This window comes from Chiloscyllium punctatum, chromosome 8, assembly GCF_047496795.1.
Source record: "Chiloscyllium punctatum isolate Juve2018m chromosome 8, sChiPun1.3, whole genome shotgun sequence".
Classification (NCBI taxonomy): domain Eukaryota; kingdom Metazoa; phylum Chordata; class Chondrichthyes; order Orectolobiformes; family Hemiscylliidae; genus Chiloscyllium; species Chiloscyllium punctatum.
Window position 1 is genome coordinate 55697514 of NC_092746.1, and position 25392 is coordinate 55722905.

At 39.9% G+C, this 25392-nt stretch overlaps 1 protein-coding gene across 4 annotated transcripts in view; it reads left to right on the forward strand.

Moving 5' to 3' along the window:
• Positions 1 to 1749: 1749 nt before the first annotated feature.
• The window catches only part of vwc2 (von Willebrand factor C domain containing 2), a 162706-nt gene continuing 139063 nt past the window's right edge, over positions 1750 to 25392 (forward strand). The window contains exons 1-3 of one of the 4 annotated variants that reach the window (XM_072574954.1): positions 1750 to 1810; positions 2124 to 2446; positions 3828 to 4290. In XM_072574954.1, coding sequence (XP_072431055.1) covers positions 3874 to 4290 — 417 coding nt within the window. In that variant the 5' untranslated portion in view covers positions 1750 to 1810; positions 2124 to 2446; positions 3828 to 3873. The other 3 variants (XM_072574953.1, XM_072574955.1, XM_072574957.1) reach the window with 3 other exon arrangements.

Consider the following 25392-nt stretch of genomic DNA (forward strand, 5'->3'; position numbering starts at 1 on the left):
TGTCCACCAATATTTCTGATTAGATGTGGCTGGCATTCAGAGCTGAATCTGTTCAGTTGGTTAAAGGATCTCTTAGATCTACCTATTGCATGCAACTGACTATTTGGCATGCACATTGTAGGCAATGTAATTTTATTACAACTCTTCCAGCCTTTCTTAAAACATTTTGCCTCATAGAGACCTGCCCTGTGTTTTCTGCTTCTTATTAAAAATTGAAAACAAAACTTTTTCCAGTTGTGGATTTTTAAATAGGTCTGCACACTGAATGATAATTAAACAAATTGAAATTCAAAGAGTTTTCAGGACTTTCTTTTGGCCTCACTTATTCACATTGAATTATGGGTAGTTTTGCTTCCTGTTCTTTTAAGATTCACTTCAATTTCAGTTCAATCAAGGGATTGGGGATTTCAATCTCACTTACATAGAAATGTAGAAGACATGAGCAGGAGTATGCAATTTGACCCCTCAAGCCTGTTCTGCCATTCAATATGATCATGGCTAATCATCAAACTCAATACACTAACCCCACCCTTCCATTATATTCCTTCATCCCTTTAGCCACAAGAGCCAAATCTACCTCCTTCCTGAAAACACAACGTTTTGGCCTCAGCTACTGTCTGTGGTAGTGAATTCCACAGACTTACTATTCTCTGGGTGAAAATATTTTGCCTCATATTCATCCCCTAAAAGATTTATACCTTATACTTACATTATGAAACCTGATTCTGGACTCCCCCATCAAAAGAATCATCTTTCCTGCAAATAGTCCAGTTAGAATTTTATAGGTTTCCATGAGATCTCTCCTCATTCTTCTCAACTCCGGTAAAATTTAATCCTAACTGACTTCATCTCTCCTCATACTTCAGTGCTGTAAACCCAAGAATCAGTTTGGCAAACATTCGCTGCACACCCTCTGTAGCAAAAACATCTTTTCTCAGAGAAGGAGAACAAAACTACACACATTATTTCAAGTGAGCCCTCACCAACCCTTTACAATTGCAGCAAGATATTTTCATTGCTGCACTCAAAATCTCTCACTATACAGGCCACCACAAAGTTTGCCACCAGTAAAGTTACTGCCTGTTCGTGCCTGCTGAACCTGCTCACTTATCATTGAAAGTAAGTGCACAGTAAGACACCGGGTTTCACTGAACATTCCCCTATCTCAATTTACAGCCATTCAAATAATAATCTGCCTTCCTAGTTTTGCTACCAAAGTAGATAACCTCACATTTATCCACATCGTAATGTATCTACTATTTGTTTGCCCACTCACTCACCCTGTCCAAATCATTCTATGACATCTGTGCATTATCCTCACAGCTCTCCCTTCCACCCAACTTTGTTCCAGCTGCAAATTTTGAGATATCAGATTTAGTTCCCTTATCTAAATTATTAAGATTTGTTATGAATGGTTTTGGTCCTAATATGGATCATTACTGCATCCACTAGTCACTCCCTGCCATTCTATGTGGGCCTGGAACTTTATCCCTAGGCTCATTCTTAAAATGTTTTCTTGGAGAGATTATCTTCTAGCCCCTTCTGAGGAGCCAAAGAAACGTGAAGTAAGCTACAAAACAAAAGCAGAGTGAGATGGGTAGATTGAGCAAGAGACCCTTCAGCGAAATATTTTACGTTCTTCACGCCTTCCTTCAATCTTCAGGCGGGTTGGAGAGTACTGTAGAACCTTCGGTTTTCTCAAGAGTTCGGATTTGAGATTGACATTCAAAGTAACTGAAACGAAATGAACCTAATTTGACCAAAGCGTCACACACACCTTCCTCCCCAACCTTTCTCTTACGTTTGTCAGGTTTGCATTTCGATTTCAACCCTTAATATTTCGCTTACTTTTATCTTCTTTTATTTCAAATGTAGCATGTATTTGCTAATTAAGCAGCTCGTGTTTCACTGCGAACTGACAAAAAAAAAACGGTGAACTACATGCACAGCTTTCGGACACTTGGAATAATTTGTTACCACATTAGTGTTTGACCACGCGTGTGACTTGGGACATTGCTCCCTTAAAACGCAGGTTTGTTTGGAAATCGTGCGGGAGCTCGGGTAAATAAAGCCTGCGATTTTTATACAAGGAGGAAAATAGCTCAATTAATTTTCTCCAACAGGGCTGAGTTTGCCTGTGGTTGTGGGTCCATTCCGAGTGTGAGGTGTTTACAGGTCGTAAAGAGATGGAGTAGACGGAGAAGCAGATTTCCCCCTGGACCGTGTACGTCTCTCTCTCTCTCTCTCTCTGCCGCAGCTGCTTGTTGCTGGAACTCGGAATTCAGTTCGGGAGTTACATTATTTCGGGTCAGCGGCGTTCATCCTTTTTTAAATGTGAGGCTCCAGCGGCCACATCCTGAGCCGGATCGGCCAGGCAGCGCGTCCCCACGTCGGCAGCTCCGAGCTTTGCCCGCCAAAGTCCCTTCAAATAGCGGCGACTCTTCAGGTATGGAAAACACTCTTGGGTTTTCCTCAATTATAGTGACCCGTCCGACACAACAGTTTATTTTTTTTTAAAAACACAAAATGACTGACTAACACGCAGGTAACTAGTTCTGACTTTTATTAGTTTGTTGCCAGACACTTAAAATCAGCGGATTGTTTGAAAACTATGATTGATAAATATATGCAAGAGCGCATTGCTGTTTATTTTATTTAAAGTTTGCGGTCGCTGTGTGTTTTGACTGTGTCTGGCTGGATTGTGTGTTAGCAACATCAGCAGCAACAGCTGCATTACACGCGATCCCAGGCTTCGCAGAGCGATCTTATCCTCTGCAAACAGGGTACGTCAAATAAAAAAAAAGGAATTAAAAACAATAACAAGATATGGTCAGGATACGGTCGGCGTTGCCGGTCTGGATGTTGCTGCAGCTCCTCTGTAGCTCGCTGGCGGCAGTGAACCGCGCACCTCGCGAGCTGCTCGCCTCGATACAGTCAGATGCCACCAGGCGCTGTATTCTCCGACCGGAATCTCCCCCTCTGTACCAGCGCATTCCGACCTTCAGTAAATAGGCCACCACATTTTATGGATGCTCCAATTCTTGGGGCATGACATATACTGCTTTAGGTTCTGCTTTCGCCCTGATGTGTGGTAGCCTGAAAAGTATTAGCGACGTCGTGCAATTTGTGCCGCTCTCGAAGCAGCGTTGAGTGGAGGGGGGGTGAACAGGTTGGTTTTCTCATCTCACGACAATGCCCTGCTTGCTATACTCTCCTTGTGAAGCTTCAGATGGTCTTTAGTGACAGAAGTTGACAGACTCACTGAGAGTAATTGACACAAGGGAACTGTCACCTCCGTATTGCTCGGAAAATGAAGTTTGTTCATAAATAAAAGGTCAAATTCAACTTTGAAACTGAGTTTCAATCTTCAGGAATTCGCCCCTCACTTGACAATCGTTAACCTCACGCTGACTTTGTCAGATCCCCCACTTTAAAGTCACTAAAGATATAGCCCATCAATTCATAGATCTGATCACAAATACAGATGCTAAACTGATTACCAATTCCTTTGAAGTCTTGTTTAAATCACAAAGCATCTATGTGGTAAAGAAACAGCGTTAATTTATCGGGGTGTTTCCCTGGAAATAGTGAAAAACAGAGGAAATTTGTCTATTTTATCAAAGGCCAATTTATAACTGTTGCAGTGATTTATCTCAATTTGCTAATTTAATATTAAATCTTATATTTATTGAAACAAACAGGGAAAGTGTCACATATGAAGTAGCCATTTTGAACAGAAGTCTTGTTCAAGATGCATTATCAGATGACGAAGCTCCTTTAAAGCTGCCATACCAACGCTGTAAATAACTGTGCTCTTTTTGTCCTAGTGGGAGAAGTTGTGGCTGTGAGGAATGCCCTTAACAAATCCCTGTCATGGCCCCTGGGATTATCTACTCACCTGCGTTCACCTGGTGCCTGCTTTTCATCACTCTCTGCTGTCCCTGTTCTATGTCCCAGCCCCAAAAAGACACCACTGAAGGCCCTGAGCCACTGCCCACAGTCACTGGTGCTGCACCGACCTCTGAATATTCATACCCTGATTACAGGGGTAAAGGCTGCATGGATGAGAATGGTTTTGTGTATGAAATTGGAGAGGAGTTCACACCGGGTCCTGCTGCCTGCCCGTGTGTCTGCACTGAAGATGGTCCAGTGTGTGTCAAACCTGAGTGCCCTAGTTTGCATCCTCGTTGTATTCGAGTGGACACCAGCCGTTGTTGCCCTGAATGCAAGGAAATGAAAAATTACTGTGAATTTCGGGAAAAGAAATATAAACAATTGGAGGAATTTGTGGTAAGAAAATGCTCCTACTTTCACATGGTATTTTGAACTTTGTACATTTAATCATAAAATGCTTTTTCTGTAATATTCTATTTTTGTTCCTCTTCACTTCTGCATTTAAAATTATATAATCTTAAATTCTCTTTTCTGTAAGGGATGTCTCAAACTGTGGTCAGGGTTTTGGCCAGTCTTGTACAAGTAGCCATTACTCATGTGTGAACGTTGACCATGAGTGCTTGAGGGCTAATCAATGAAGGAGTATGTTGTAGTTGACGCAATCTATTTTCAGGCAACATCCCAAAATGTGCTATCCGGGGATGTCAAGTGGTAATGATGAATCCTGAGCGCATTTTGTTTTATGTGACAGAAGCAAAAATGACTTTTGCTTTGTGTCTATTATTGCACTATTTTAGAACGTTACAGTCTATGAATATACATAAAGATAGTCCATCGAATCAAATTAACCAATAATGATAGTCAGTTTACCATCTAAAATAGCAACAGAAAATATGCATAATTAATTGAAATTTTGGTCAGTACAAATGGTTTAGTTTCTGTATTTTATAAGCATGCATACATGTTTGAATAAAGCATTCTTTTACTGTAATCACAACTTGAATTTTAATATTTTATTGTGATACTTTCTGTACATGTTACCAAAAGGAATCATATTGTGCCCTCTGTTTGATTTGCTAATCCGCCTGTTATGCTCGGATTTTTTTTCTGGTTCATGATGGGAGCAGTTAACAAATGTATATTAGCATATGATTTCAAACAGCAACTCATCCAAGATTTTTAAAACCGTTTCATGGGATATGCCTATTGCTCGCAAAGGAAGTCTTTGTTTCCCATCTCTTAATGCTCATGAACTGAGTGCCTTGCTTGATTATTTCAGAGGATAGTTGAATCATCCACATTCAATGGATCTGGAGTCACATAATGGCTATACCAGGAAAAGATGACACATTCATTCCCTAAAGGACATCAGTGAACCACATGGATCTCTATGACAAGCAGTAATACTTTCATAGCATTGCTAACACTAAGTTCCAATAGTTACTGTGGTGTTATTTCAAACTATGTTCGAGCTTGAAATTCTGAATTACTAAGCTGATACTATTACAACTACTTCACCATTGCCCTCAGGAGATGTACAAGCAGGCAAAAATAATTTTAGGTGCCAAATACTCTGTATCACTTAATTTATCAATTGTTAAGTGTCATAGTGGATGTGAGATATGAATGGTTGATAGTTTAAAATTTTATACTTTTATTGTCCCCTCTTGGATTTCTTTTGAATATTTCATAGAGTGAAAATTGTAGAAGTGTTAAGACACGGAAGGAGGCCATTTGGTCCATTGTACCTGCACTGGCTCTTCAAATGAGTATCATTACCTTCTACTAATTTCCTGCTTTCTCCATGTACCCTTGCACACAATTTTGATCAACATGCTCATTCATTATGTTCTTGGATGCCTCAATTGAATTTGACTTCACCACAATTCCAGGCAGTGCTATATCCTAATGACCTGGTTTGTGAAAAATGTTTTTTCTCATCACATTTGCTATTTTCCAAATCACGTTGAATCTTTGCCTTTTGGTTTTTTGATCTTTTTACAAAAGGGAACAATTTCTCCCTATCTACCATAGCAATCCTGCTCATGATTCTGAAAACCTCTATCAAATCTCCTCTTATCTTTCTCTACAAGGAGAATGGCCCCAACATCTAACCTCCTAACAAAACTTGCTAATCCTTGGAAACATTTTTCAAATTCACTTCTGCACTCTCTTCAATGCATTCACATCTTTCCTCTATTGAAGCAACCAGGACTGTATATAATACTCCAATTGAGGTCAAAGAAATGTCTTATACAAGTTCAACATCACCTTCTTGCTCTTGTACAAATGTCACTGTTTATAAAGCCGAAGATACTTTATGTTTTATTAATTGTTCTCTGCTCTGTCACCTCCAGTGATCTGTCCACATATACAGTTGGGTCTCTTTGCTCCAGCACCTTGTTTGGATATGTAACACCTATTTGGTTTTGTCTGGCAATGTTCTTCCTACCAAAATGCATCACTTCACACGTCCCTTCATTGAGCCCAATCTAGCACCCATCAGCCACTCTGCAATTTGACTGTTCTTTTAGAGTTCTACACTTTCCTCATTACTGTTTACAATTCTTCCAAGCTTTATATCATTTGCAAACTTTGAAATTGTCACTTGCACACCAAGATCTAGATCATTAATGTATGTGAGGAAATGTAAGGGTCCCAACATCAACTCCTGGAGGAGTCCACCAAAAATCTTCCTGCAGCTTGGAAAATACCTATTCACCATTACTCTATTTCTTATCACTAAGCCAATTTCATATCCACATTACTACTGTGTCTTTTATTCCATGACCCATAATTATCCTCACATGTCTGGTGTGACATTGTATCAAATACCTTATGGAATTCCACATACATATCAACAGAGTTACTGACAATAAGCCTTTCTGTTACCTCAAAAGCTCCAAGTTAGGCAGACATGATTTCCATGAAATCCATGTTACTGTTCCTAATTAACCCACATTTTTCTATGGTACTAATAATTCTATCCAGAATAATTGTTCTAGATGTTTCCTCACCACAGAAGTTAAACTGACAAGACCATAATATTTGCAATTTTAGACCATAAGACCATAAGACATATGAGCAACAATTAGGCCATTCGGCCAAACGAGTCTGCTCTGCCATTCAATCATGGCTGGTAGGTTTCTTAATCCCATTTTCCCACTTTCTCCCTACAGCCTTTGATCTTGCCTTCTGGGATCCCCCAAGTTTAGGGAAGTCTGAAAAACTGTGGGCAGTGCCCCTGCAATCTCCATTCTCTATTTAGGATTTGAACTTCCAGATCTAAATTCCTCCTTATTAACAAGGGTTCAAAATCATGAGTAGTTAGTACTTAAAATATTTTTTTTAAAAGTAACATCATTTGCTGTCACTGAGAAACATCATACTAATGGTTATTGACTTTGTTCATCACAAATAAGTTAACTGTTTTGTAAAAGATCTGATTTCATGTGGCATCTGCATCAATTTTGAGTGGTTGTTGGCCTGCGCTTTATGCATAACCATATCAAAGAGCTTAGTGTCAAGAAGCATATGCCTGGCATAAAATGCCTGCATTGTACAATAGAGTAGAATTGACTGTGAATTATGTGGTCAATGAACATCTTCCTGCTGTGGCCACAGCTAGAAACAGCTTAAAGTTAATGTCCATAGATGTTCATCTATCAAGTAGGGCCTGTCAAGATATCAGCCTCTATTTTGGGGGCCTCTTCAAAACAAAAGTCTTCAATGTCACGTTCAGGTATCAAACCTATTCATCTAGTCTTGTCTCTAGTTATTATTATGTAAATGTAACCTGTTGCTGTTGAACTGAAATTAGATAATTGGAAAACCTGTGAAGATATCTTCGAACTTAGATATCTTCAAGTTTTAAACAGTGCAATATATTGACCTAATGAGCTTTTGTAACAGGGATCATTCTGTACTCATGCTGACTGATGAAGCAATGTATGCTGCATGTACACTAATGAAGCACTTCACTGAAAGAAAGTAGATTATAAATGCATTACTTAGTTAACAGCTTGATAATAGATGTAGCTTACATTCATCCAAAATACATTATGCACAAGTTTCCTGAATCATCTTTTGTCCTGGTTTGAAGCCCATTGCCAAGATTCGGGTCAGATTTGCTGTAGAAATGGAAAACCGTGAATGTCCTTGCCTGTTTTTGCTGTGGATAGTAATGGCATTTAGCTTCAAGTCTGGCACATCTCTTAATTAAAACCTTTAACCTGAGAACCTGAGTTAATCAGCTGTTGATGATTAAAGTTGGTCAGTAACAGATCAGATACCTCAATGTGGAGATTCTTCTACTATGCTGTAAGCCATTTCCATCAAATGGTTGAAGAAATTTGAACCACAACTTCCATACTTAAATAAAATTGTAATCACATAATCAGGGCTTAGAGCTCAATGTTCCTGAATTCTCCACAAAGGTGCCCTAAGACTTAACTTGTGAAATGTTGCACTTTCATTCTCTCTGCTGTGTAAGTAGTTAATGCCTCTGTGGAAAATATAGCTATATTTGGTAAGCATAAAATTAACTAACAAACTGTCTTCTGCAGTTTGATTTGAAGGTTGATAAAGATATAGGTTTATGAATGCATCTGTTACCAACTGACCATTAAAAATGTATGATTGTGTGTCTGTATACTTAAACACTGATGTACCCAAGTGTATTCAATTTTAATGGTTATGAGAGTTTATAATTGTCTGAAGTCTTGACTAAATTATATCCACAGAGCCTTCATTTTATTTGCTGCCATTGAGGGTTTTACAATTCGTTTTATTGCCTTTCTTCAGGCATATGTTTAAATTTTTGACTAATAGTAGTCTGAGAACCACCAACCAGAAAGCAAAGTGGAGATTTAGTAGATTCAACAGTTTAGCATTTGGGTTTCATGCTGCAATTAGAAATGTTTGTCAATTTTCTGCTTATAATCAAAACAGGACAGTACTGAGAGTAAAACATCTATTGTGCAATTTGTTCGTGTGATCAATAATAGTAATTACTCTTGTGTAATAATCAGAGAAAATAAGTGGCTGGCTTGGAGTTTGCTGACAGTTTTTCAAAAATAGTTAATTGTTCATGAAAAAGTTTGTAATGTTCAATAGCAATTATTTTTTATGCTATATGTTTGCTTACTAGGAGAAAGACTTGCATTTGTACATTATGAAATAACTTAAAACTGATGTGAGTATTTCTAAGCTTTAAAGTATGATCTTTAGTGTAATCATGTCTAGTTTCTCTTTCTCTTTTTGTTAAAGAGTTCATTCAGAATAAATTTGATTATTGGTGTGGCCCCTTCTGGAGTACTGTGTGCAGTTCCAGTTGCTCTGCTGTAAAATGGTATTACTAAATTGGAAAGGATTCAGCAAAGATTTACCAGGGTGTTGCCAGGAATGGAGGATTTGAGTTATAAAAATAGGCTGGAAAGGCTGGGATATCTTTCACTGGAGCATAGGAAGTTGAGGGGTGACCTGATAGAGGTTTATAAAATCATGAGGGGCATAGATAAGGTGAATAGGTCTCCCTAGAGTTGGGGAGTTCAAAACTAGGGGGCATATTTTTAAGGTGAGAGGAGAAAATTTTAAAAAGTGCATGAGGGGCAACGTTTTTACACAGTGAGTAGGTTATTTTTAGCATGCACTGCCAGAGGAAGTAGTGGATGCAGGTTCAGTTACAACATTTAAAAGACATTTGGATAAGTACTTGAATAGGAAAGGTTTGGAGGGTTATGGGTCAAATGCAGGCAAGTGAGAACACAATTGGCATGGATTTGTTAGATCAAAGGGTCTGTTTGCATGCTGTATGACTCTATGACTATGACTCTATGAGTACTGGGATAAAAAAGTGGGCCAGAGTGAACACATGTGTGTTTGCAACTTTACAATTGTAGTATAGAGGTTGAGGAGCTGGAGTCTGAGTTGCAGATATTGTGCTGTATCAGGGGAGGGGACATTATATGGTCAGTTTGCCTCCTGAGATGGTCACACCCATTGGATTATGTTATTTAAGTTCTTTGTGTGGGAAGGGATGAGAGGCAGTGATTGCAGGTGAGGCAGATATAGAAATCCAGGGGGTAATGTTGAAGGCTTCACTTGAACCATGCTGGAACCATTGTCCTGGTGAATCAAATAGCTAGGACAGTAGAGAAGTCTTTAAACTAAAAAGAACAGGGATGCACATGTTTACAAAGCAAAAGGATTTGGCAGAATCGTACAACAGATGTTTAGGTAATGGCACCCAGACTGGGACAGCATGTATAAATTTTTTTTAAAAACACCAAATAGGGTTAATGGTAAAAATGTTAAGCTGAAAGTAATGCCTCTCTACTAAATGTGTTGCATTTGGAATAAAATAAATGAATTAACTGCAAATACTGCAGAAATGGAGTTAATGGAAATGATCTTAAGATTGTTACCTTGGTATAGTTACATGAAGATCAAAACTGGAACAAAATATACAGGGATATGGACTTTGCAAAAGAACAAGCAGGAGGCTGGAAGACCACAGCAAGCCAGGCAGCATCAGGAGGTGGAGAAGTTGACATTTTGGGTGTAACCCTTCTTCAGGACTGGGCTTCAAGCTGGGAAGGAAAGGCTTGTAGTAGCTTTGTTAGTATGATGTTGAGTAAATACAATAACAAAGTGATAATTCTTGGAGCTATCTCTGATTGTATTGAAATACATGAAATACTCTTCCCTTGGTTTTCTTTGAAGGCCTTTTCTTAATGGAGCCAGTTTAGCCTCATATTTAACACATAACTTCATTTCTAATAAATAAATTATTCTTCAGTTTACTGAAGAAACCTGGTCTCTTGTTCCAGCTAACAATAATACAGAGAAAATAAATTGACCGTTTTGTGATTAAATAAGACATTTCCACTTTTGGTACAGCTTATTGTGCCGTGAGACTTTGTTACAGTGCATTCTTCCTGCTAGTGTTGCACCAACCAGATAATCTGTTTGCTTGTGGTGCCTTTTGAGGGATAAGTTGAGATCAGAATACCATGGATACTTACGTCTGCTCTGCTTTGAAATACTGTCAGGGGATCTTGTATATTCACTCATGAAAACAGTTGTGGCATTTTGTTTTAAACTCATTCAAAAGATAGCACCTGTCACAATGCTGCATTCCCTGGGTGCTGCATTGGAGGGTCAGCTTAGATTTTTATACTCAGATCTTGGAGTTCAACTTGAACTTGGAAACTTGTGACACAGCAATGAGGGTGCTCCCATTGCAGTAATCCAAAAGTCTCTTTAGACAGCAGCTTTCAAGTGACCACAACCATCTTGAAGGATAGCAGATACATGGGCACACCACCACCTGCAAATCCCCCTCCAAGCCACTCACCACCTGGGCTTGGAAATCTATTACAGAGTCACAATCCTGAAACTTGATCCCATGCGGTATTGTCGACATACCTACACCAAATGGATTCCAAAAGTTCAAGAAGGCAACTCCATTCCACCTTCACAAGAGAAACTAGGGATGGGCTATAAAAACTGGCTCAGCCAGCAAGTGACAGCCATATCCTGTGGCTGAATAATTAAAACATGGCTGACACTTTTAATGATAAGATGAAGCTTGGAAATACAAGTAGGATCAGTAGACTAAAGATTGGCATGCCTCAATACACTTAGCCTCAGTTACGAAACATTTGAACATTGTCTTTACCTGTTCTGCTCCAAACAATTTCATTGTAATTGATGGAGACTGATTGTCTTTTTCTTTCAGGCTTGATGTATACCCTATCCTGGGAGGAATGGAAAGAACTTTTAATCACTCGATTAAATTTAAATCACTTTTGTAATTTTGAATTCGCATTTCAAACTTGATTTTATTCACAGCAATCAATATTTTGAAGACCTGGATAATGTCTCTCTTCAATTCTAGTTTTAATGAAAACAATTTCGGGTCTGCCAACCTTTCTTTATGATTTAAAGCCATAATACTGAAATCAGTCTTATCACTCTCCTCTGAAATTTACTAATGCATCACTGTCCTTGGGTGCTCGAGCTACACATCGGAGTCCAGTTGTGGTCTCATCAGTGATCAGTACCATGATGAAGTAATTATTTTGACTTCCATTCCAGTTCTGTAAACATATTTTCTAATATTTGTAATTTCAGTATTTCTATATTAATTAAAAACGTTCACTGAATACTTGATAATGCAATTTTTTCTTCCCATATTTGTTTTTTGCATTGAAAATTCAAACATGTTCATCAGATATGTACATCTATTTTCTTTTCCAATTGTATTGTTATGTACCAGGCCAGACCCCTCAAAACATTTCAAGAAGGTAGCCCAAATCCTGACTTTGCTGTTTGATGTAAGCATGTGTACAGTGGATATTCCAGGAGAAAAACAACTGGTCAAACTACTCAGTTTTTAACAAAACAGAATTTATTTACAAGATTACTGAATGAAACACAAAAACAGAAAACAGCGTACTGAATAACTTATCCTATCCGAGAACCCAACAGACTATCCCAATTTAATGATGCTGTTCCAAAATAAACTTGCAAAAATCCCCATAAACACCCCTTGGCACAAAAGGAAGAATCAAACAAGGAGTTTGCAATATGTCAGTTTGTTTTTTTTTCTTTGGAGAATTAATTAGCATTGTTTACACTTCCCTTTAGACTTCTGAAATGATGTTCTGTAGCATGAAAACTATATTGGAGAGGATGTTCATATATGCACAATGTTCCCTCTAAGTATCAATCATGTGCAATGCTGATTGGACTGCAGTAATACCACTTCAGAGTTCACTCATCCAGTAAATTCTCCTCCTTAACCTGTTATGCTTTTATGCAACAATGAGGAAGAATTCCCTCCCAGTGCCCCTTCAAAGAATCACCAACCACATAGCTTCTTGTTGGTGGTTTATTACTTAAGGGGTGTTCCTTTAATTCTACAAGTGGTGGTTTCAGTCCTTTCATTGTTGGTTAAATATGTTGCATGGAGTCTGGAAGGAATAAGAAATGTAATGCAAGGACATGTGAATTGAGACATTTTGTTAGAAGGAACAAGAGGCATTATAAAATCAAGAATACAGTTCTGGACATGGTGGGGTAGCAAAGAGCTCTTGTTTTTTTTTAAACAATCATTGAACTTGGCAGAGCAAGTTGAGAAGTTGGCGAATAAGGCACATGTTCTTGTAGACTTAATAAAAATGGGCATAAAGTACTTAAGCAAAAAAGTTATTATGAACCTTTGTAAAATTCTATTTTGGGCTCCAGTAGAGTATTGTAGGCAATTCTTGGCACCACACTTTACTTACAAGTGTTTCAAGTTGTGTAGGTTTCATTGAGTTCAAGGTTGAATTAGCAGGTGTGACTTGCTCAGAGTTGTCACAAAATATTTAGTCCTCGTCAAATTTTGCAAGCATTTTCACTTATTGAACATAAAAAATAGTCATGCTAAAATGAGGGTTAACAAATTATTTTCAAGTCATTTCCAGAAGGAGTTACTTCTTTTCACTGCATTATTAAATGTGTATGGAAATTTTAGTTGGATCTCTGTAGTACGTCATCTACTCCAGGCCTTTTCCATAATTTCATCAAAGTACTAATAAAATATGAATTTAAATTAATTTGTTACAGTGTGGCAACACAGAGTGAAAGAAAAAGCTCTATTTGCCAGGGATCTTGAACAACACAACTGTATTTAAACATGACATCAGTATCTGTAGTGACAGTGATGCATGGTGACCCTAATCTAGTTTCCAGGTTTGATTTCTTATCTCTATAGTCAGAAGTGACATCAGAAAGATTGAATCATTTTCTTCTTATTATTTTTTCACCTTTCATAAAGTTTTGAGTGAGTTTCAATTATGAATATAAACCCTGACTTCATTCTGGAGTGGAAATCTGAGGTAAGTGCTAACACCATGCAAGCTCAACAGCGTGACATTTGGGTAATTGTAAGAGAAGTAATTTTAACTTAAGGTTTCCCCACACAAAGAAGCAAATGTTTACATTTTTGGTTTCTGTTTACATTTCATATCTCCAGCATCCGCAGTTCTTTGTTTTATTGTCCTTATAATTTGAGGATTGGAGTCAAGACCCTATAGGTGAACCCTGGGAACACTGAATACAATGATAATATCTAGGGTTAGACCACGGCTTAGAAAATCCAATTGGTAGATCCTAAACACACACACACACACACACGCGTGCACACAGCCACACCTTATGGAAATAATGATGGTATCTGTCATATATCTACAAGGGAAAGGAGAAAAAAGTCGGTCCCATATCTGAGGTTCTCAGATACATGCTACAACATTGAAGTCTGTGAGGTGGGCAATGACCAATTCACACATCAATCCACCTTTAAGTGTTGTGCTGATTTGGGGGAGCAGATTTACATCTCATAACAATAGTACTGCAAGCATTGTCAATGAGCATGTTCAGGCATTGCAAAGCTACAGTGAAAGTTTATCATATTTTGCAGCACTTCAGGGATGGTGAGGGTTAAAGCACACAAGGTACAGGCTCATGTTGGGAAACAACTCAGTAATTCTCAACAGAGAATGGGTTCTCTCATGTGACTCATTTTTCTTTGGTCCAAGGATCATTCCAGCACAAAATGAGAACAAGTCAATGGAAGTGCTAAACGTCACATCTGCTTTGGTGCTAATGATGGTCTAGTGCAAGGTTTACACATGAACTTTAGCTTCACAGAGGACATTAGAATCACATTTGAAAGGAAAGACAACATTTTATTGAGTTGATATATCAAGATCAAATAGGAAAACTACTCAATCTACAAGAATGGGAGATACAACAGGTTGAATGTCAATTCATAAATGTAATATTATCAAGAATACAAAAAGGCTCAGTCATCCTGGAAGTTAGTGGCTTTGAAGTTCTCTCTGGCTTCTCTAGCTCAGTTCTCTATGCAGTATCTTTCTCACTTTGGTGGGAATGCCAGCCCATCTCAGGATCTTTACACTCATCTTGCTCCTCAGTGGTTTGCTCTCACTCCTGCATCTCCTCCTCAGGTAATACCTTTTCCCCTCCCACTCCCACTTTAGTGACTGTAATTGCGGAAGGCATAGCACATGAGAATGATGTGGGACACTCTGTCTGGACTATTCTGCACAGTACTGCCTGACCAGTCTCGGCAGCAGAATATCATCTTCAGGTCACTTATGGTCTGATCAATAATGCAGTAATGGTTCTGGTCAAAGTCCAAGCAGCATAGTACCATTCGTCATTAGCAGTCTGAGGATCTCTTCGAGATGTCATCAGCTTGGTGTGGAGCAAGTATTCCATGTTGCCTGACAACCATCCTTGTATAGGCCAAAGGCTTTTAAATGAGGCTGGCACTTGAAAGTTGTCCAGGATGCATGAGGCATGGCAACTTCTTAGCTATCTAGCACAGACCCGTAAAAGCTTGACCGCTGCAGTCCACCTGCTGTAGGTTAATCCAAGATCTCCTTCGGTAGGGAGTCCTAAGATTTTGACCCAGTTACACCAACAGAAATTGCAATATATTTCCAAGTCAGAGTGGTGAGCAGCTTGGAAGGAGAATTCAGGTGGTGGGGTTCCCATATACCTCCTTCACTTTTCCTTTTAGATGGTAGTGGTCTTGTGTTTGGAAGATAATGCTTTGGTGAATTTCTGTGGAACATCTTGTAGATGGTACACACTTCTGCTATTCAGTGTCAGTGGTGGAGAGACGGAATGTTTGTGGGTGTGGGCTGCTTTCTCCTGGAAGGTGTCAAGCTTCTTAAGTGTTGCTGGAACTGCACTTATCTCAGCAAGTGGAGAGTATTCCATGAGAGCACTCACACTCTTGACTTGTGCCTTGTAAATGACAGACAGGCTTTTGGGATTCAGAAAGTATTCCAGGCCTCAACTTGCAGTTAAAGATAACTTTTTATGAATCCTCCTGATTGCATGTTTCATGATGGAGTGGACATTATATTTAGTAGTATGTTTTACATCCTGGTCCTTGGCTGATATAACATGCAAGCTCTTAAAACATTGACAAAACAATCAGTACTTCATGAGATCCAGTCAGAATTGATTGATATGAACCATGTTGACATGACGATTAAAATGTGATTTGAAAACAGGTGTGCATCAAGGAATCACTGGATTCTCAAAATCTGGAGTAGTTTCTTACATGAGCTCACATTCCCTGAACTCTGCCTGATTTCAAAAAGACAGCTATTTACTCCTCCTGCTTGCAATTCTGCCTTGTTGATATCTTTAAAGGTGAATTGATATGTGAATTGGTCATTGCCCACCTCACAGACTTCAATGTTGTAGCATGTATTTGAGAACCTCAGACATGGGACAGACCTTTCTCTCCTTGCCCATTGCTTCCATAAGGTGTGTGTGTGTGTGTGTGTGTTTAGGATCCACCAATTGGACTTTCTAAGCCGCGGTCCAACCTTAGATATTATCATTGTACTCTGTGTTCCCAGGGTTCACCTGTAGGGTCTTGACTCCAATCCTCAAATTTATAAGGACAATAAAACAAAGAACTGCTGATGCTGGAGATATGAAATGTAAACAGAAACTCAGCATGTCTGGAAGCATCTGTTGAGAGAAAGCAAGGTTAACACCTTGAGACTGGTGACTTTTCATCAAATTATAGGTATGTGGTTCCCTGATGGATGAGTTGATTTTGAGTCATCGACTTTGCTAATTAAGAGAGAGGTTTGAGGCGCACAGCTGAAATGTATCACATTCTTTGTCGATTTGAAATAATCCATATCTTTCACTATGGAAAATATTGTTATGTTCTGTTTGAACCACAAGACTACAACAGATGTTAGAAATGGGTAAAAACAATGACTGCAGATGCTCAAAACCAGATTCTGGATTAGTGGTGCTGGAAGAGCACAGCAGTTCAGGCAGCATCCAAGGAGCTTCGAAATCGACGTTTCGGGCAAAAGCCCTTTTGCCCGAAACGTCGATTTTACTGCTTCTCGGATGCTGCCTGAACTGTTGTGCTCTTCCAGCACCACTAATCCAGATGTTAGAAATGTGCAACCGAATATCTACTCAGAAAAATGCCAATTATATGGAATAATTGTAGACTCATGCCACTCATGTGTACTGAGAAGGCTTTTTCCCTCTTGCTCCCGCTACTCCCAGGTGCAGGCCTGATATCTGTCACTGAGGTGGAGGGACATTCTGATTGGTGAGCCTTGTTGACGCTGAAGATATAAGTAGGCATCCTCGAGGCCAAGAAATGCTTTATTTTGAGCTTGGATGGTTTGGGGCAAGAAACTTTCATGAGTCATGGAGATGAGTTTTACTTCTGAAAGTAAGGATTTATAGTTAAAGACAAAAGCTGTGACTGTAAGATTAAGTATTAGAGTGAAGAATGGATTTAAATTTTAATCAAGGACTCAAAGATTTCAAGAAAAATGCTTGATGAAAATTATTTTCTAACTTCATGATCATTTTCAACATTTTAACTCTAAACCTAAATGGTATTCAGTACTGATCTGTTGAAGGTTGCATCAGTTTTTTTAAAAAAAAAGCTTAAAATTCTAAAACGTAAACAATTAAAAATTTCCAAATGGTGAGCCGTAAGTAGTGCTCTGTGGCTGGATCTAATTGTGCCTAGTCATGTTGTACATATTGTTCTGCACTTCTTGTTTTGGAAAAGAAAGGAAGTAAATGTTAAATAAATATATTTTCTGGAAAACAAAAAATGCTTTACCCTTTTAAAACTTCAAACAATATTGTCAGAATCTGTAATGATGAATATCTAATTTATTTATTCTAGAGAATGTCATTGTTCCTATTTATTAATATTGAATTAATTTTAAAATATGTATAAGTAGAATATTCTAACATAATATGAAGCAAGCTAAACTAATCAGTAAAACAGATTGCAAGATTAAAGATTCTGCTAGCATCTACTGGTATCATGCAGAAGCATAGGAACATGTGAAATGATTGTACTTGCTTCTGACAGCTGAAGGATGAATGCTGTAAGTGCTCTCAGAACCTCTTTCCAAAACAACATAACCTCAATGTTCACTTGAATAAGCAACATTAGGGATTTAAGCACTGGGTTGCTGATGGTATATTCTAGTTTCAGGCACTTTGTTCATTTCTTTCAAAAAGCCAGATAAATTCTTCAGAAGATTCCCTTTTTCTAAAATATCACGTTAGCAATGACATTGTAATGTCTTATGTTAATAATTGCAGGAAAGTTTGTGATCTCTAAATTCTGTAAAAAATACTTTTAAGCTCCCCATTGTGATAATGAATTAGGATGGTATTCACCACATTGACAATTTATAAAGTAAATCTCAAAGGATGAAGCACTTTTCATTTGTAGACTTGGCTCTTCTGTTACACATAAGTAGATACTAAGCTTTTATTTTTGTTTCCTTTTCAGAAATTAATTGAAAGCAAGGGTCTTTATTGAATCTGTAATAAAGATTACTGTACATCCAAATTTAAGTCAGCTACTGTTTTACTCTTTTTTTTAATGTTATGTTGTCATACCTGTTTGTATCTTTTCTTTTCAAAACACTGAAAAAGGTTATTGTTACAATGCACTGCATGATCCAATGCTGACTGTTCATCAGGAACTTGGAAGTATGAGCAATGTGCTTATTAGAGGTTTTTAACCCAACCACAGTATTTAACATTCTGCTATCCTGTTAATCCTAACTTGTTAGAAGCGGCAGGCAGTTTAGAAACTACGCCTGACCATTGAAGCTTCACTGTTTAAAGGGCCCTTGCAAGAATCTGAACAAAAACTTTCCACAAATTTCAAGAGGGAGCCAGTCACTGACAGGTGGAGTCTCAATGAAGGAAAATTGCCTGATGACTCTCAGATGGATCCCAGGACTTCATGCTGTGGGCTGAAAAGCATCCTAGGGAGATCCCACTTCTAGTGGATTGGAAGAAGAAGCCTGCATCAAAGACGGAGGCAGAGGAGGTGAGCAGTGGGAGAGTGGTCCTTCACTCCTGAGTTGGATGCTCCAAGAGGTTCAATTAATTTTTCAAGGCAGGAAAACTGAGTGACATTGGAAATTCAAGTGCAAACATCTTTAAATGACTCCCCTAATCTTTTCTTGCACAGACCAAAACCCCTTGTTGGGTGACTGTTCCTGTTTGGAGGCAGCATGTGAGTTATCACCACTGACATTCTGATCTTATTATCATTTTACTCATCTGTCACCATGATGCTGTCAACGAATTCAAGTTTTCACACTCACATTTCTCTTTTTTCTCTCCTTATAGGTGAAAAAAGTGCAGAACACCTGGGAAAAAGCAGAGGTGATTTTCCAGTCAACATTACCCTGATTACTTCAGAAGAGAGATACACTGGAAATAAGCTGAGTGTAGGCATTCATATCAATGGCAATGTCGAAGTGAGGGTCTCCCAGCTGTCTGTTACAGAATTAGATATCTCAAAACTACATGGCATGCAACACACACCCAAATTCACCTGATGCCAACGGGCAATGAACAATGATGATCTGCGCATTGGTGGCTGAGAATGCACTCTTTGTTTCCGTTCTTCTTCATGACTTCCATCTTCCAGAAGAGCTGTAAATGCTTTTCAGGATTTAGTGTGGGGCAGGGTTGGAGACTTCTTAGACAATTGCACACTCTGAAGAAGCACCAACATATGATTCATATGCAGTCTCCACCAGCACAGGTATAGGTTTCTCAGTCGGTGTTGATTTGTTTGAGAATGGCCTCCTACTGCCATGCCATTTTGCCAATCACAGGGGACGTGGAGAATGGCACTCCAGCCAGCCACTCAACTGAGCTAGTTAAGTGGCCTCATTCCATCATTGCTAACATTTTAGCAGCTTTAGGTGGGCCTTCCACTGCATAGGGAGACCACTTCATGAACACTGGCCACCTCTCTACAGGTTCAGTAGGTGATCCACGGGCTTCCTTCTCAAGCATTATATGGAGAATGGAGGGGACACTAATGGTAATGGCCACACCATTGGCAACACCTCTTGCCCTCAGTAAACCACCTTCTCCAAAATGCTTTAGCGATGCTTACCCAGTGCTCTGGCACAGCTTATCTGGTTAGGATGGTGCCTGATTCCACAATGTCTTGTCTTCCAGGTGCAATATCAGCAGTTGCCTTTACTCCTGGGGACATGTTTGAGACTGCTGGACTGGTAGCATTCTGATTGACTGGCAGTTCATAGTCTTTCAAAGGATGAAAATCCCATTAACAACTAGTTAGTTTCTGGGAGTCTAAAAATTGAGGCCAGACTCCCAAATTTAGTTAGAGCACTTGCTTCCACCGATTGCACCTGTGTCAGGACTGTCTCACCAGTAAAATTCCAGTCCTCAGATGAACAATGGCAGTAGTGGAGTGTTGCTGTCAGAAGGTGAAGGATTTGCCAAGTTCTGCTGAGACCTCGGGGCTCATTGATATAGAGGAGTACTCAGAACGGCAGCACAGAGTGTGTGAGCTCTGTCCAGCATTTCGAGAAGAACCACACATGATTGTAAAGAGACTTCTGAGCCCATCTCTGCCATGGGTGTCATTGTATCTTTGACTTTACAATTAAGTCTACGTTCATAGGAAGTGCAGGTAACTACAAGGAGCATCAGACTGAGTGCATGTTGACCTGGTCCAATGGCTAGCAGTGTCAGTCTCTCTGATACATAGGATGGATGATAACTTCATCATCTCTTTTTATCACCTCAATGAAGTGCACCAAAGTGTTTTCCAGCTTTTGGCTGACATGACCAAAACTATTCCTGCACAAATACAGGTGGAGCAATCAATGTCGGGTCTAACAGGGGCCTCAGAGGAATTGACCACGGACAATATAGCACTTAGAGAAGGGAAATGAACAGCCATCTTCTAGTTCTGCTGAAGCTATAAGGGTAGATCGACAGAGGAGTATTAGGAATAGGAAGAGTAGAATTTATAGTTTTTAAAAATTCTTTTATGGTGTGTGGGTGTCATGGTCAAGGACAGCATTTGTTGCTCATTCCTAATTGCCCTGCTATGCCATTTCATAAACCAAATAATATTCAATCACATTAGATTAGATTACTTACAATGTGGAAACAGGCCCTTCGGCAGACCCATTCCCCTACATTTACCCCTTCATCTAACACTACGGGCAATTTAGCATGGCCAACTCACCTAACCTGCACATCTTTGTATTGTGGGAGGAAACCGGAGCACCCGGAGGAAACCCACGCAGACACAAGGAGAATGTGCAAGCTCTACACAGACAGTCGCCCGAGGTGGGAATGGAACGCGGGTCTCTGGCGCTGTGAGGCAGCAGTGCTAACCACTGTGCCACCGTGCTACCCCTTCTTATGAACCTGGGTCATTTGTAAACAAGACATGGTAAGGATGGCAGACAGCACTAATCTCCAAAAGGCATTAGTAACATGGTTGGGTTTTTACAACAACTTATGATGGTTGTGACAATCACAATTACTGTAACGAGGTTTATATTTCAGATTTATTGATTGAACATAACCATTACTAGTTGCCATGATGATGATCATGGTTGTGCGCTCAGAGCATGTGCAGATCAACCGGCAGAGGTCTTCTCAGACATCTTCAACCTCTCCCCGCAGCAGGCCATTGTCCCTGCCTGTTTCAAGAGGGCCAGTCATTCCTGTACCTAAGAAGGCTCATGCAGCATGCCTCAATGACTACCACCCAATGGCCCTCACTTCAGTGGTCATGAAGTGCTTTGAAAGGCTGGTCATGGCAACTCCAGCCTCCCCACTTCTCTTGACCCACTCCAATTTGCCTATCGGACCAACAGATCTATGTTAGATGCCATATCACTTGCCCTTCTCTCCTCTCTAGAACATCTTGACACCAAGAACAGCTACATAACAATCCTACTCATTGACTACAGTTCAGCCTTCAACACTATTATCCCCTCAAGAATGATTACTAAACTTAGTGATCTTGGAATAAGCCCCACTCTCTGCAACTGGATTCTCTGTTTCCTGACCGACAGGCCACAATCAGTGAAGATTGGGGACAATGTTTCATCGTCACTAACACTCAACATTGGAACCCCACAGGAGTGCGTACTCAGCCCCCTACTGTACTTACTGTATACCCATAACTGCGTCACCAAATAACAGACAAATGCCATTTACAAGTTCGCAGATGACATCACTGTAGTCAGTTGAATCTCAGATGGCAACAAAATAGACTAGCTTTCAATGCCAGCAAAACCAAATACTCATTATTGACTTCCAGTGGGATGTTACTCATGTCCCCCTACACATTAACAGCATAGAGGTGGAACGAGTGGAGAATGTCAAGCTCCTGGGAGTGGTCATCCACAACAAACTTTCTTGGTCTCTTCATTTGGATGCACTGGTTACAAAGGCCCAACAACATCTCTTCTTCCTCAGGCAGCTGAGAGAATTTAGCATGACAGCGAATACCCTTGCCAACTTTTATAGGTGAGCCATCGAGAGCATCCTGTCTGGATGTATCACTGCCTGGTATGGCAACTGTGCCATTCAAGATCAGAGACGGTTACAGAGAGTGGTGAATTCAGCCTGGAAAATCAGAAAGGCCAACCTCCCATCTGTAGAATCCATCTACCAGGTCCACTATCGAGGCAAGGCCACCAGCATTCTTAAAGATCCATCCCACCCTGGCAATGTTTTTCTACAACCTCTACCATCGGGGAGAAGGTAAAGAAGCCTGAACACACACACCAGCAGTTTCATAACAGTTTCTACCCTCCCGTTGTTAGAATGCTGAATGGACTCACAAACTTTTAACATTCACCTGTACCTGTGTTTTTGTTTTTGCCGCTGTTTACCTAGTATTTACTATCTATGCTACTTTACTCTGTGATCTACCTGTATTGCTCACAAGACAAAGGTTTTCACTGTGCCTCAGATTGGGGAATGGGGAGGTGCAATGATCCCTTGGTGTCCTTGTACACCAGTTGCTGAAAATAAATATGCTGGTGAATCAGGCAGCAAAGAAGGCAAAAGGTATATTGGCTTAAATAGCAAGAAGTTTTGATTATAGGATCAAGGATGACTTGCTACAATTGTACAGGGCCCTGTTGAGATCATGTCTGTTGTATAGTGTGTCGTTTTCATCTCCTTGTCTGAAGAAGGATGTTCTGGCCGTGGAGGGAGTGCAATGTAAGGTTACCAGATTGATTCCTGGGATGGCAGGACTGATGTATAAAGAGAGACTCGGTTATTCACGACTATATTCACAATAGTTTTATAAGAATGAGCGGGTATTGTGAAGAAACCTATGACATTCTAAGAGGACAACACAGGGTAATCACAGAAAGGATGTCTGAAGAATACAGATCCAGGGACCACATAAGGAGTAACCACTTCACTCAGAGGGTGGTGAGTTTCTGGAATTCTCCACTGCAGAAAACAGTTAAGGCCAAATTATTGAATTTTTTTGGGAAGGTGTTAGGTATAGGCCTCAGGGATCAAAGGTTATGGAGAGAAAGCGGGAACAGCTAATGCAGGTTCCAGGATTCAGATGTTTCAGTAAGAACAGAGAAGATGGTAAAAGAGGGGGAGGTGTGGCATTGTAGATCAGGGACAATATTACAGTTGTAGAAAGGATGTTTGGGGACTCGTTAATTGAGGTAGTATGGGCTGAGGTTAGAAACAAAAAAGGAGAAGTCACCATGCTGGGAGTTTTCTATAGGCCTCCGAATAGTCCCAGAGGTGTAGAGAAAAGGATAGCAAAGATGATTCTCGATAGGAGTGAGAGAAGCAGGGTAGTTGTCATGGGGGACTTCAACTATCCAAATATTGACTGGGATCACTACAGTACGAGTACTATAGATGGGTCAGTTTTTGCCCAGTGTGTGCACGAGGGCTTCCTGACACAGTATGTAGACAGGCCTACAAGGGGCGAAGCCACTTTAGGTTTAGTACTGGGTAACGAGCCTGGCCAGGTGTTAGATTTGGAAGTAGGTGAGCATTTTGGAGACAGCGATCACAATTCTGTCAGGTTTACTTTAGTAATGGAAAGGGATAGGTGTACTCCACCAAGCAAGAGTTACAGCTGGGGGAAGGGAAATTACAATGCAATTAGGAAAGATTTAGGAAGCGTAGAATGGGGAAGGAAAGTGCAGGGGATGAGCACATTAAAAATATGGAGCTTATTCAAGGAAAAGCTCCTGTGTCCTAGATAGGTATGCACCTATCAGGCAGGGAGGAAGATATAGAACACGTGAGCCGTGGTTTACTAAGGAAGTGGAATCCCTGGTCAAGAAGAAGGAGAAGGCTTATGTTAGGACAAAATGTGAAAACTCAGTTACAGCGCTTGAAGGTTACTAGGAAGTCAGGAAAGACCTAAAAAGAGAGCTCAGAAGAGCCAAGAGGAGACATGAGAAGTTGTTGGCGGATAGGATCAGGGTTAACCCTAAGGCTTTCCATAGATATGTCAGGAATAAAAGAATGACGAGAGTTAAATTAGGGCCAATCAAGGATAATAGTGGGAAGTTGTGTGTGGAGTCAGAGGAGATAGAGGAAGCACTAAATAAATATTTTTCGACAGTGTTCACTATAGAAAATGAAAATGTTGGCGAGGAAGATACAGAGATACTTGCATCTAGACGAGAAGAGATTGAGGTTCACATGGAAGAGGTATTAGAAATACTGCAGAGTGTGAAAATAGACAAGTCCCCAGGGCCGGATCTATCCTAGGATCCTCTGGGAAGCAAGGGAAGAGATTGCTGAGTTTTTGGCATTGATCTTCAAATCATCATGGTATAGAGGAAAAGTGCCTGAGGATTGAAGGATAGCAAATGTGATTCCTTTGTTCAAAATGGGTAGTAGAGACAACCCTGGTAATTACAGACCAGTGAGTCTCACTTCAGTTGTTGGTAAAGTGTTGGAAAAGGTTATAAGAGATAGGATTTATAACCATCTAGAAAAGAATAAGCTGATCAGGGACAGTCAGCACGGTTTTGTGAAGGGTAGGTCGTGCCTAACGAATCTTATTGACTTTTTTGACAAAGTGACCAAACAGGTAGATGAGAGTAAACAGGTTGATGTGGTGTATATGAATTTCAGCAAGGCATTTGATAAGGTTCCCCACAGTAGGCTATTCTACAAAATGCGGAGGAATGGGATTGTGGGAGACATAGCAGTAATTGGATCAGTAATTGGCGTGCTGAAAGAAAACAGAGGGTTGTAGTTGATTCAACATGTTCATCTTGGAGTTCAGTTACTAGCAGCATACCGCAAGGGTCACTGTTGGGCCCACTGCTGTTTGTCATTTTTATAAATGACCTGGATGAGGGCTTAGAAGGGTGGGTTAGTAAATTTGCGGACGACACTAAGGTCGGTGGAGTTGTGGATAGTGACAAAGGATGTAGTAGGGTGCAGAAAGACATAGATAGGATGCAGAGCTGGGCTGAGAGGTGGCAAATGGAGTTTAACGTGGACAAGTGTGAGGTGATACACTTTGGACGGAGTAATCGGAATGCAAAGTACTGGGCTAATGGTAAGATTCCTGGAAGTGCAGATGAG